This window comes from Perca flavescens, chromosome 11, assembly GCF_004354835.1.
Source record: "Perca flavescens isolate YP-PL-M2 chromosome 11, PFLA_1.0, whole genome shotgun sequence".
Classification (NCBI taxonomy): Eukaryota; Metazoa; Chordata; class Actinopteri; order Perciformes; family Percidae; genus Perca; species Perca flavescens.
This window is the reverse complement of record NC_041341.1, coordinates 18,311,111-18,324,894: the sequence shown is the minus strand read 5'-3', so window position 1 is coordinate 18,324,894 and position 13,784 is coordinate 18,311,111. Positions and strand designations below refer to the sequence as shown.

At 39.5% G+C, this 13,784-nt stretch overlaps 1 protein-coding gene across 2 annotated transcripts in view; it reads right to left on the bottom strand.

Annotated features, from left to right (window-relative positions):
* The window catches only part of si:ch211-214p13.3 (nectin-3), a 43,150-nt gene that overhangs the window by 13,329 nt on the left and 16,037 nt on the right, over window positions 1-13,784 (bottom strand). For both annotated transcript variants that reach the window (XM_028590728.1, XM_028590731.1), the window contains exons 2-5: window positions 10,579-10,920; window positions 10,185-10,484; window positions 6,235-6,328; window positions 1,096-1,247 (exon numbers count right to left, since the gene is read on the bottom strand). In XM_028590728.1, coding sequence (XP_028446529.1) covers window positions 1,096-1,247; window positions 6,235-6,328; window positions 10,185-10,484; window positions 10,579-10,920 — 888 coding nt within the window. The remainder of the gene's footprint in view (window positions 1-1,095; window positions 1,248-6,234; window positions 6,329-10,184; window positions 10,485-10,578; window positions 10,921-13,784) is intronic.

Here is a 13,784-nt window from a genome sequence, read left to right as displayed (position 1 = left end):
GCTGTATCTCAGCTCCTTAACTCAGATAGGAGTTCTGGGTTTTTATAAAGTGCTGGAAACTGTAGAGGAAAAATACCTGGCTTAAGTTACAACAGCTGAGTTGTTGGATGGGTGATTTAATGATCGAGGATTAATCGTATGTCCAGCTTTGAGTTCAAGTGGGCAACTTGGTACACTAAATAATTCAGTTTTTGAGAGTGGAGTCAGGCTCTTCAGGATCATGGCGTGCTTACACATTCTAATTCTTTAAATGCTTACAAATATTTGTCTATCCATTCACAAGTTACATAACACACATTTTTTCATTTACTAATACAGTTTAAAGACATTTCGTTAACAACAGCTCAGTTACATCAAGTTTACCAGAAAGCCAGGGCAGTGAGCAAGCATGCATGATACCAGGACCCTTGAACTAGCTCACCTAAATGGAATGCATGCAGTTCAATGTTCTTATACCTGTGCAGCTGCACATTTCCTGCTATGACAAGCCAAGATGTCTGCTGTGAAAAGGACCTCTCATCATTTACTAATGAAAGCAAGTTCTGTGTTTAATGTATTTCATATATTTTTTCTCTGTTTTATAGCATTTAGTTTTATATTACACATTACATTTAGTTGACTAACATTGCATTCAAACACCATGCAAAAAAGCCCTCGCTAAATGTGATTTGACAGGATTTCCCAGCAGGTCCTGGGTATAAAGAAGAAGCAACAGACACATGAGATGACCATGACCAGAACATTACACGTTTGGACATGCTTTAAGCGTTGCGTTTAGTTAACCATTATGGGTTGTAGGGGCAACAGGCCGAAGCAGGCTAGTCTTTCAGCTCTTTGGTGAATGCCAAGGCATTCCATGACCAAATTGGATATAAATTCTCTAGTGTGATAAATTACGTTCTGGGATTCAACTCCAGGCGTGGATGTCTGAGCTTCTTCCAAAGGTTTAACTCTTTACAAAAAATGATTTGGCTGCAATCTTTTTCTTTTTTTAAATAAGAGACACAAATTACAGAGTCAAACAACTTCTAAAGTAGACTCAAATTCTAAAACGCATTTGACAAACAACCAAAGCCAAATTAAACGAGACCTCACCTGAAGCCACATGCACATAGAGGTGACTATGTTTTTTTCCATAAGGGTTACTTGCTTCACACTGGTAGAGGCCATTGAGGTCAGAGGTCATTTTCTGAAACTGTAGTGTTGCACCATCTCTGGCAGCAGACTGAGGCCATGACAGCCCAACTCTGAAACAGACGAACAAGACTCAGCATGATAAGCTAAATAAAGACAACCACAGGTCAAAAGTTGAATTTCATTAATTAGTTATTTATTTGTTCTCTTAACGGATAGATGTGTTGTTTTTCTGACTCACCAGATAGCATTTTATATGTTGTGTGTAAACAAGAATTTACAGTTTTACTGGGGCTGATGTGCTGGAGTAGTTTGATATGATCACATGATCTCATTGGCAGATTAAGTTTTCCTTTCCATTTTTTGGGCACTTAAAGAACTTCTTGTCCATGTTGGCCTACATGATAAGGGTTACTTGCTTCACACTGGTAGAGGCCATTGAGGTCAGAGGTCATACTCTGAAACTGTAGTGTTGCACCATCTACTCTGACAGCAGACTGAGGCCATGACTGGCCTAGAAGATAAGGTTCCAAGTTCACTCCTGTATAAAAAAAGTTGACCAAGTTGGCTAACGCCATCATGCTAACACACGCTAACTGCTAACGTTACCGAAGGAGCGGGCGGGCTGGCCATGGCTGGCCATTGCTGTTTACTATCTCGGCAACAACCACCGTGATAGACATATGACAGAAACCACAAGTTTGGCTTCTTCATAAGGAAACATGCAATTTAACTTTGCCAAATTAGCCTAATTAACGTTCTCTAGAGCAGGTGTGTGGACCACAATTTGTAATCAAGAATTTTCCCGTACCTCTTCATAATACACATAATAAAATATGTCTACACACAGTCCTACCTGAATTAATCTGCACCGCTTAATAGGCCTACTAGCACTAAAACTATAACTGGTCATTGCATCAGTACAACAGGCCTGTTAAAAGAAAGTTTACTGCACACAATGGCTGCTACATATTTTATTTACTCGAGCGCCCGAGGGCATAATCAGGTTAATTTGAACAACAGGCGTATTTCCATAGCAATGGAGTATTAAATCTATACAGTAATAAGAGCACTTGGATATAGTTAAAATTTCAAAAACTTTGGCAATTTTAGGGTAAGGGCCGAGCGCCACTAGCCTATTTTAGTAATCACACAATAATTTGACAATTTTATATCATTATACATATTCTTAATTTTTATGGTAATTTCCTGGTAAAATGAATGTTAAAAAAATATTATTTTATATTTTATTTTGCTTTTCTACAGACCACCTGCCGTACACTCACGGACCACTAGTCCCAGTTTGGGAATGACTGCTCTAGAGGTTGCTCTGCAATGTATAACATATTATGTTATGGGATATTCTTTTGGCTACCATTGTCAGCTTCACAGTTATGAAATGTTGGACACTAAGATGATTCCCACTATGATACAAACTGGTAATGTTCAGCTCCATTCCTGAGACATTGAGTAGGCAGTGCACTGGCGTCAGACAGTAAACATGGGGACAGTGTAACCACATAATTACCCCACCTTATGCAAGCAGGATGTCGATTACATGAACAGAGGACACGGAACAAATATTTCCCTCAGGAGTTAGAGACCATAAACAGAGCTGAAAGAAAAGTGAATAATGGAATGAATGAATAAGGATTACAATGTCCTGGTGACCAGAAATGACTCAAAATCCTTATTCTAAGTTAACTGTTTTACGAACAGTGGGGGCAGGTTTGGACCTGCCCCAACTGCTAAAAAAAATAAAAAATCCTAAAGGAAGCACTGTACAGTTAGGTCTGAAAATTACGATTGAATTTAGAAATTGTATGATCTTAATAGAAATAGAATAGAAAATGTGGGAGCAATGTTTGAAGACTTTAAGCTAGTCATTTAATGATGGTATTTACAATATTAGCAGTGGTGGAATGTAACTAAGAATAATGAACTTAAGTACACAAGTACCTAAGTAAAGTCCCTGTAGTGGCTATATTGTTACAAAAAACATAGCCACTGTCCCAGCAATAGGAGAGCGGTTTTAACGCACTTTTGTTCCTTTGTTGTTGATCCAGGCAGCATGCGGTAGTTGTTTAAAGGTATTACTTAACACAAATATCCTACCTATAAAAGTAAAATCTTTATCGTCTTTCCATAACATTGTAGGCTAATGTTGCATGCGTTCGAATCAGGGAAAACAAAACAATACTGACGATTTCTTAAATGATATCAAATAAGGTGAAAAACAGGATGCCTAGGTGTGTGTGTATGGTTAAAAAACTGTTTTGTCTCAACTAATGCTAGGACTTCCAGAACAGAGACCCACACCTGTCTCCATTCCCTTTATCAATTACACCACACCCACCATTACCATGGTGTGGCCAATCTGCCAATCACTGGCTTAGCTGTCCATCAAAATCAGTGGATCAAAAACTTTAACCAAAATGTGGGAAGTCTTAAAAAATAATACCTATTATCTTTCAATATAAATAAATATAAACAAAAACTGCCCTTTTTCATTTTTGGCTCCTACAGTCCCATTCACAAAAAGCTACGGGCAATTTAGAGTCAACATTTAACCTGCATGTCTTTGGACTGTGGGAGGAACCCGGAAAACCTGGAGAAAACCCACGCTGACACAGGGCGAAGATGCAAACTCTACACAGAAGAGCAAAGCCTGCCAGCGGGTTAAAAATTAAAAAATATATTAAAAATATTCACCAACAAATCACACACCGACTAAGCTAAGAGTAAGTAAGAGCGTTTGCCCCATGTTGGCTGAGTTCTGCAGCGGTGCAGGGTTCGAATCCAACCTGCTGCCCTTTGTTGCGTGTCATCCCCCCCCATCTCTCTCCCCTTTCATATCGATCCACTTTCAAATAAAAAAGGGAAAAGCCCCAAAAAATAATCTTAAAAAAAGAAAAACATTTTTAAATTAACTTTCGGTGCCATTAAAACAGAATTTCAAGTAATTAACGAGCCGTAATTACAAACGCTTTTCATCATAGTAATACAAGAATGCTTACAAATGGTGGTTCACTGCAACTGCAAAATTTTATTTCAGAAGACACATTTAAAATCATTCAAATCATTTTGGCCTTTCCCCATTGTACAAAGCTTCTGAGAAGGACAACAATTCCTCAAGGCAAAAGATAGACATAATATTGTTTGGTTAACGTTTCCACTGAAACCAGTTTATTCAAACTGCAGTACCTGCAACTGTCTACTAAAAACAAAAAGTAAGGAAATTTGTGTTTGGTGGATTATTTCTCTCTGGTAACAATGCTTTTTGGTAATAAATTTTATACCGTTGGAAAGCCTGTTTAGTTCCCTTTCAAATGGTGCCCCATTTGTAAGGAACATGCATTTGTGGGATGAGCAGCAGAGCTCAGTATGTGGGTTGCGCCCATGAAAAATTTGCCAAATCGTCTCAGACAATGCCAAACAGCTTTTCTTTGCTGTTGCTATTGATTCTTGTTTTGAGCTTCTGGTACCCCCAGGTGCTGACAATCAGGAGCCTGATTCGGCAACCAGTGGCAATCCCATATCTCCACAGTCTGGGACCAAACTCTATCCTCCAAGAGGACAACACTCACCCCCCACGGGGGGGGGGGCGTTATCAGAGACTCCCTCCAGAATGTGGGAGTGGAGAGGATGGAATGGCCTGCCAGCAGTCCTGACCTCAACCCCATTGAACACTTGTGGGATCAGGTTGGGCGTGCTGTTCGTGCCGGAGTAACCAACTCAACCACGTTGGCTGACTTGCAACAAATTCTGGTTGAAGAATGGGATGCCATCCCACAGCAGTGTGTGACCAGGCTGGTGACCAGCATGAGGAGGAGGTGCCAGGCTGTTGTGGCTGTGTATGGTTCTTCCACACGCTACTGAGGCTCCTGTTTGTTAAATGAATAAATTGTTAAATTGCCAATATGTCTTGTTTCTTCAAACCTAAATCATCCAATCCACCAAACGAGTCAATGGCAGAATAAGCTGTTTGGCATTGGCAGAGAAGATTTGGCAAATCTTTCATGGACGCAACCCACATACTCAGCTCTGTTTCTCATCCCACAAATGCATGTTCCTTACAAATGGGGCACAATTTGAAAGGGAACTAAACAGGCTTTCCAACGGTATAAGATTTATTGCCAAAAAGAATTGTTACCACAAAGAAATAATCCACCAAACACAAATTTCCTTACTTTTTGTTTTAAGTTTATTAGGATCTATACTTTAACTTATTCAACTTTAGGTAAAACGTAATCTCCCTAACTTTTTTCAATATCCGCAGATTTTGTCAGGCAGTTATCAACCTTGGTTCGATAACAATAAAACTTTAATGAACTCATGACATGACTTTTTCTCTGGCAACTCCGTCTCTGCACGTAAAGAGGCACAGCTTAAGGATACTGGAGGAGATTTTGGATGAGTTATGGGTAAAATGGTTACATATGATCAAAGCATTTTCTATCAATACTAGATTTAAACTCATTCAATTTAAAGTCATCCATCCTCTGCACTTTACCAAGACCAAACAGAACAGAATCTTCTTCTTCACAGTCTCTCTGTGATATTGGGATTGGAATTACTCTTAGGCCAGCATTTCAACAAGCCCTCATGTTTAGTATAGTCAAAGCAAAAACAGTGATGCTGAGAGAGTGGAAATTAGTTTCCCATCGTTGCTTTAAAAATGGCTAAATGACATTTCTTGTCTATACCTTGAGTACATTTGGTATACTCTGTCCAATGCCCACCCCAAAGATCTGGGGTTCCCTTTATTTAGCATTACGAGGAGAGTTGTCAACCTGACAACTAATTGTATTCCATGGTACTTTGATCTGCCAGGATTTCAGTTTCAGATTTCAGTTTCAGGATAGTTAGGATTTCTAGCCTTTGTCTTGGGCCTTCCTCAACCTTACTTGGTTTTGATTCCATGGACTATTTCTGACCCTCAATCCACTTGTATCCACTGTACAGATTGACATTAATATGTGCACTTTTTCTTTTTTGTTCTGCTCTGTCATGTCTTGTTATTCTTCACTATAGTGTTGTAAAAAAGAAAAAACATTTTCTAATTAAAATATATATATTTTTTAAAATACTGTAGGGTACCTGGTCCAGGTAAAGTCTGCATTTGGGTTGGCTTCAGTCACACATTCAAATGAGCCTCCAGATCTTTCACTGATCCTCACTTCAGTGGGTGGGACTGCAAGAAACCAAGAAATACGAATTATAGCATATCAGAATAATATTTGACAACCATTTTTGGGTCCTATCTGTGTTGATACAGTTTTACCTTGCTTTCTAGGACACCATATCTAAAAACTTACAATTAGTTTTAAGGTCATTTGAGATTTGAGAACTTAAAAAATGCTTTTTAAGTTGCATTTTAGACATTACAGAGGTCTTATTTGTTACGTGATCTTGTTAAATAACGATGTAATCACCAATGCACACACATGCATACATACATACATACATACATACATACATACATATCAAAATAGAATTAATTTACCATTTCTGTCATATCTACTTTAATTACCAGCATTACAGTATCTTACATTCCAATATTCACATTCTTTAGATAAAATAAAAATAAAGAAATAAAAAAATAGACATACCAATACCAACACAACAGAATGGCATCATAAAAATGTATTCTAAAACCTTCTAAAAGTCCTTAAAAAGGAATTCTACCTCCAAAAGCTAAATACAAGAGAAAATAAGCCAGGCCATACAAAAATACAGTTGCAGTATAAAGTAGGAACAAAATAAAATAAATACAGCTAAGAACTGGAATTATTTTTGTGCCTTTAATTCCAAGCAAAACTTCTCAAGTATCAAACAAAAATCACTAACTCAAGCAAAAACAATTGTCACCTCAAAAGGTAAAACATAAAACTTGCAAACAAAACATTTGTGTAGGAGTAAACTATTGGTCTTTTATTCATTCGTCTTTTTTTTATTTATTTTTTTTACAGTTCCCTCTGCTTCTTTCTCAATGATCAGTCTTTTGTTCTCTCCATCACATTTGCGGTTCGCTCCCAGTTTTCTTGTTTGGGCTTCCATACTCTGTTTGCAATTCTGGCACAAACCTATTGCGTGGGCGGGTCTTACAGGGGTGCGTCCTCATTGGCTAATGAGTTTTTGGAGTACGTCTGAGTGACAGCTCAGTACCTGTGTGCCCTAATGTGTCAGTGCAGCTGGTTACATAGAAACAGTGTTCTATTGATTTTAGTTTGATACCTGAGAAGTATTGATGGAATTAAAGGCACAAAAATAATCCCATTACCAGCCCCTTTCATGCACATATTTCACAATAGTGTCGAAATGAAGGTCTGCGGTTATGCCGGCTTTGCGTATTCACACAGAACCAGGCAAAGACGGCATAATGCCACCCTTGTGAGTGATTTTTGCATTGCATGCTGGCATTCCGGGAGCAAAAGAGGCATGACGTGCAACAACAGCATCTGTGTCTAGTGGGTGTGAGCCATTACTCAACGTTAATCAACCACGCAAACCCTGACCAGACCCAAAACCACCAACTTTATGCATTGTAGTAGCAAAATTGTCACCACGACAATTGTGTGTGTATGTGTTTGAGAGAGGGAGAGAGCAAGCGGATTATTGCACACAATGTTTCTACAAGTTATTGATAACTTTGGCTACACGGAATGCTGCTTTGTCACTGACATGACCATTGACCTGCTTGTAGATCGTAATCCCGCCATGCCAGCGGTCCCTTTCACACAAGCGTCGGTGACTCTGTAAATGTTGCCGCAAAAACTCTGTCCCCCCATTCTGTCTTTATAGCCTTCACACAGACAGCGAGGCGCAACAGTCTGTGTTAAAGAACCTACTGATTTCTTAACTGCTGCTATCCAAGATCCATTTATAGAAAAAAATAAATAAATAAATTTAAAGCCTGTATTCCTCAAATTAACAAATATCTACAATTCACAAGTCCCTTAAACATTACAGCTGGCAATAGCTGGAGTCCTCATGTTTACACTGAACTAGCTAGATTTGAAAGATTGCTGTACACTCACTTTATAGAGGATGCTGTTTCTCAGCACTACGACAGAGTCAGTAAATCAAGATTCATTACACAGCCATAATAACTGACAACAGACAGTTGAAACTGTATCTGGGATTCTTTCATGGCAGGGCCTGATTACAGTGTTACAGGCTCAGCTTTGTGAAAGGAAAGCTTGGGTTTGTTACAGTCATGAGTAGGAGGGGGAATTCCACTAGCAACAGAAGATCAGTTGTACTGTAGACTATGTTTGCAATGTTGTTGCTTACCATTTAAAATGCTAGACAGCGGTTTGTGCACATTTGTTATTGGGTTGGGTTTTTTGTTATTTCTTTTTCCACTCCCATGCTTTGGCAACCAAATTACACCATACCGTTTGCTCAAAATGTTTTGTGTTACATTCCTGGACTTCTGAGCATATATTATTTTCACAACAGATTAGGAAATAACTCCCATGCTCTGATTCGTACTGTTGCCTTAAAAGGAACAGGCCAACTTATTGGGAATTTAGCTTATTCACTGTAACCCCCAGAGTTAGACAAGTCCATACATACCCTCCTCCAATAAGTCGCTGTGTTCCTTTAAGGCATTTTCACACTTGGGTGAATTGGAAAGGATTCTCCTGGTTGCGTTTATCAAAAGAATCTGGGTGTTCTCAGCCCATAATATATTACTATTGCAGTGTCCATTCAAAACATTCCTGTTTGGATCGGGCTGTTTGCTTTGCCTCCGGTTTGCTGCTTGCAGCCCTCTCTACAACCTTTCATCTAAACAACTTCACACTCGGCACTTTGCCTCCTTGGGTGCTGAGCAATACACCTGCCATGTCATAGTGCGCTAGCAATACAAGAGTATACACTTCAGAAAAACTGCAATGCCCGATAGTAACCTTTTCAAATGAAGAGTGGCATGGCACATTATTCTTGCACATTTCACAGATGTGTTGTAGATGGCGAGCAGCTTTGCAAGCATGAATGCATGTTATGAGAGTGATCCGGTCAATGAGCTTTTCTCCAATGACTGACTTCTTCTGAAAAAGAAACATGTTTTGTACTAATCAGTGCACATTTTTAGCACAAATGGATCTTTTTGTTAAAGAAAATATTACTAAGGCTTAATTTAAACTATAAATGTGTATTACCATGCATGACAACTTATAACAAGGTTTATAAAGTATAACTTCAGCATTTATAATGTATATATACTTTTATCAAGGCTTTACTTGCAAAAATAAGTTTTAAAATCCATCAGTGATGCAGCCTGTGAATGACAAAGTCTTCATCCTTATCCATAACATTTCAGACTCACTGCGGGTTTCTCTCTTTACTTCCTCTTTCACCCCAGGTGCCAGGTGGCTTCTTTTAGGGCACTTTCGCACCTGCCTTATTTAGTTTGGTTGAATCACGCTATAGCTTGTTTGTCCCACCGGTGCAGTTCGTTTGGGCAGGTGTGCCCCAAAAGCGGACCAAACAACCGTACCGAGATCTGCTTGACGAGGTGGTCTCGGTACGCTTTCAATCAGTCCTGTTAAAGTAATCCCCAGCATTGCTTTAAGCAACTTCAACCAGAACGACCAAGAACACCTGTCAGCAAACAAACTCTTTCAAAACCATCTTTTCCAAATAATAAAATCAATTAAATGAAGAATGATCAACTACATAGTTTATAGTTTTATTCATTTATAAAAGACAGCGCAAATTAATTTACATTTCTGTAAATGTGCCAGTTGGCTAATTTTCAACTGTAGTCCTTTGGCAAGATGTTTGGAGACCAGAGCAACAGGAAACAGAAAGACATTCATAAAGGATAAATATACAGAGAGAAGTCAATAAGACACCATAAAGACAAATAAGCCATGCAGATCGACAGGAAGCAGCAAGACAGACAGACCAGCGCCTTCTTGCACCATGCAACCATGCACAGCAGTAACAAGCAGTAATACAAAATGAAATTAACTACATCATTCATGATGGAGATTTTAATAAATAACATAAGTGATGTAGGAAAGTATCTGTATACTCACAGTAGACCTGTATGTTGAAGGACAGGGTTTCTTCTGACGTGGCTTTACTGGTGACGACACACTGGACCAAATGACCGTTGATTTCTTTGGAAGGTACTCCAAACAGCGAGATGGTTGTGGTAGTCGTACCGTTGGCATGCTGGGTGAAGTTGGTGGTTTCCCTTACTGTTTCCGGCAGAGTATACACGACCCACCTCACCTCTGCAGGAGGCTTGGAACCAGCAGCTACGCAAGTGACGAGGGAAACTTCTTCATTTCCCAAAGTAGGATGATTATTCTCCAGGCTTGAGAGCGGAGGAACTAGGAGAGTTACAGTACATAAAAAAGTCAACATGCAAGCCTGAAGTAAGAACAATTCTCTCACATGCAAATTTTAAATAAACAAACATTATACCAAGCACGTTTAGAGGTATGTCCGTCTTGTGATTTCCACTGGGGAACAAAGTGAAGATACACATGTAGGTGCCTTCATCCATCAACGTGACATTGGATAACTGCAGAGATGCAAGGTTTTCTTTAAAGTTCCCGATAAATTTAAATCGATCATCAGGTCCGTCGACAAACTGTGGCCCATCTACGTCCAAGACGATAAAGAAATTAACATTCACAGGTTTTCCTCTGGTAATCTTCTGCCATGAAATCTGGGATAGGGTCTCCTTGGTGTCGATGAGTTTGCAGGGTAAGACAGCGGTCCCTCCTTGCACAACGGTTACGTTCCCTCCAATCACCTGCAGAGCTGTAAGGTGCATGAAATCTCATCAGACAATCAGATCCTAAGTCAGAAGGTTCAAAACACAAGTAGAAACACACATGGATGGAAGCATTCACACAGGGCTTGAGCAAAATTCAGGGAAATTGAGAAATTTCTCCTTTCAGGCACTTCCAGTCTTCAATTATTTAATTATCATTAAAATATTTATTTTTGGAATCACGTCTCTGTGTTGCTTCAGTCAATAAACCTGTGCAGCCTTTGTATAACAGGGCATAGCCTGTAAATACCGTAATGGTCCAAATATAAGACGACCCTGATAATAAGAGAAAATAATTTTATTAGAAAATAATTCTTATGTTGCGGCTATAAGCGGTCCAACAAAGTTCTGCCGCAAGGGACTAAACACAGAGATGCATAAACACACGGTGACCACTCAAGATTGTATTGCAATGATTTATTCCTCCACACATAAAATACAACTAGCACTGCAGTACCCATATGTAAAGTTACTTTGTGAGTCAAAATAAGTGTGTTAGTGCGGCAGAAAGTGTTCGCTCCCAGGCTCACCCCCTCTCTGTCAAAGCCCAAAAAAACCAGGTGAACAGGTGGAGCAAACAAATGTTATCACTTCCGCTCAAACCGTGATGAACACACCCACCACCTACAATATAAGTGCACAATATAATAAATAAATAATATAAATGAGACCCTAAACATACAATGCTCCTACATCTTATAAAAACACATTGAATAACACAAGGGGGTAGGCTGTTATTTTTAATACATTTTAAACCAAATAATATTTTTACTAAAATTGATTAAGAGATTAATTGGGGGGTCTTAAATCGCCCATGGGGGCGTTATCGGCATGTATAGGTTTTATAGCTATGGTTATGGGATATATTCTGGTGGCTAATACTTCTCTAGAGCCACCCACACTTTCCACATGTGCAGTGTTTTGGCATCTTATAATCCTTTAAATGTACGCATGTGTCTACCCCGCTAACAATGTTTGGTTCCCAGAACGTTCTGGGAACGTTCCCTGAAGGTTGGGTTTGGTTAGGTTTTGGTTGTGTTTCGGTTGTAATGGAAAGTCGGTTTAACGTTCCGGGAACGGTTTTGTGCAGCTACTTTTCAAACTTAATTTAAATTGGGTAAACACCCATTTTTGGGAATTATTTGCATACAGGTGTAGATTGGAAAAAGAAAACAGGTGGGCGAAGTTGAGTAGGGTCTTTGTTTGAACACGTGTCTTTGAAGAGCATTAAATGACTTTGGTTTGCCAAACTCACTACAACTATTCCACACGTTACACTCTCCACACTGCTCCAATCCTAACCTTACATCTCATGATCACGATGTAGTTATTTGGTTTAATAAATTACTTTTTGCAGTCATCCTTTGTTGCCAGATAACACATATTCAGTTATTGTCCAATAGAAGGTTCTTCTATGTATATCACTGTTTTGAACATAGTCAAACCTTTCAGTAGGCTATGTCTGCCAATAAAATGTCATTAATCTTATTTCCTATGAGCAAATTAAAGGCTTATAATTAATAGCCTAATACATTTCTGTCTTCGTCTCTGAATCGTATTTTCTTGTATTGTGATTTTTAATAAAACAATTCTATTTATGTAGCCTACCCTCTATTTTTACGAGGAAATGGAAAAGTCACAGACGGCTAAATATAGACGTTTAAAAAAAAGAGAGAGAGAGAGAGAGAAAGAGAGAAGCCGTTTTCCTAGGCTTACCTTCTATAACTGTGCTCAGAATCAACGTAAATGCCAATAAAAGTATAGTTTGCTTCTGGAGAAACACGGTGTCCATGGTTGAACAAAGAAGCATCCATCCATTCCATTGATCGAGTTTTCCTCTTATAATACATCCATATCCCTGCAGATTATCGGGGATGGCTGACGATGTTGTGTTCTCCCGTCCTTCAGGGGCGCTGTCAGTACCCGATCCGTTCCACCGGCACGATCCGTTCTGCGCATGTGCAAGATGACACGTATGCCATGACGTAGGCGCAGATGATAATGCTGCGTTTATGCCACCTCGGAATAACAGGCACCGCCCCCCGGTTAAATTGAAAAGCAGGCTACAGCTAAATTAAGACTTTACAGTAATAACAATAAAGACAAATATTGAGCGATTATATTTTAAATGAGCACAAGTAAATTAGAACTGACGTAACAGCTGGTATATATGTTAACGTTTATTTTCAAGTTTTATTTTGAGGGTCTTTTAAAGTTTACATGCTGTCTCAGCTAGCGGTTAGCCAAATTAGCTGTTAGCTAAACTAACGTTAGCTTAACTGTGGAGGCTAACAGCAGACCGCTACAATCAGCTAGCGGTTAGCCAAATTAAACATTAGCTAAACTAACGTTAGCTTCCCAGTGGAGGCTAATGGCAGACCGCTATAATCACCTAGCGGTCCGCCGAATTATGGAGGCTAGCGTGGGAACATGCTGCGCATGCGCAGAACGGATCGTGCAGGTGGAAGCGGTGCCGTTATTCCCATGGTTATTCCGAGGTGGTGGTGGCATTAACGCAGCATTATCATCTGCGCCTACGTCATGGCATACGTGTCATCTTGCACATGCGTAGAACGGATTGTGCCGGTGGAACGGATCGGACAGGCGCCGTATCAAGGGGGTAAGCTTCGCTTCAGAACTCGAGCCATCTATGGCGCCATTTTGTTGCTAACTGGCCATCACCTCCTGTCAGCATTCCGCTGACCGCCAAGCATATGGTCCATGGTCGACTTAATGGATACCAACGGACAATTTTTAAATTATGAACAGTTTTGCATCAAACATAATTTCAAACCCTTAAAATCAGACTTTACTAAATTACATAAAGCACTACCCCAAGGATTTGTCTTTC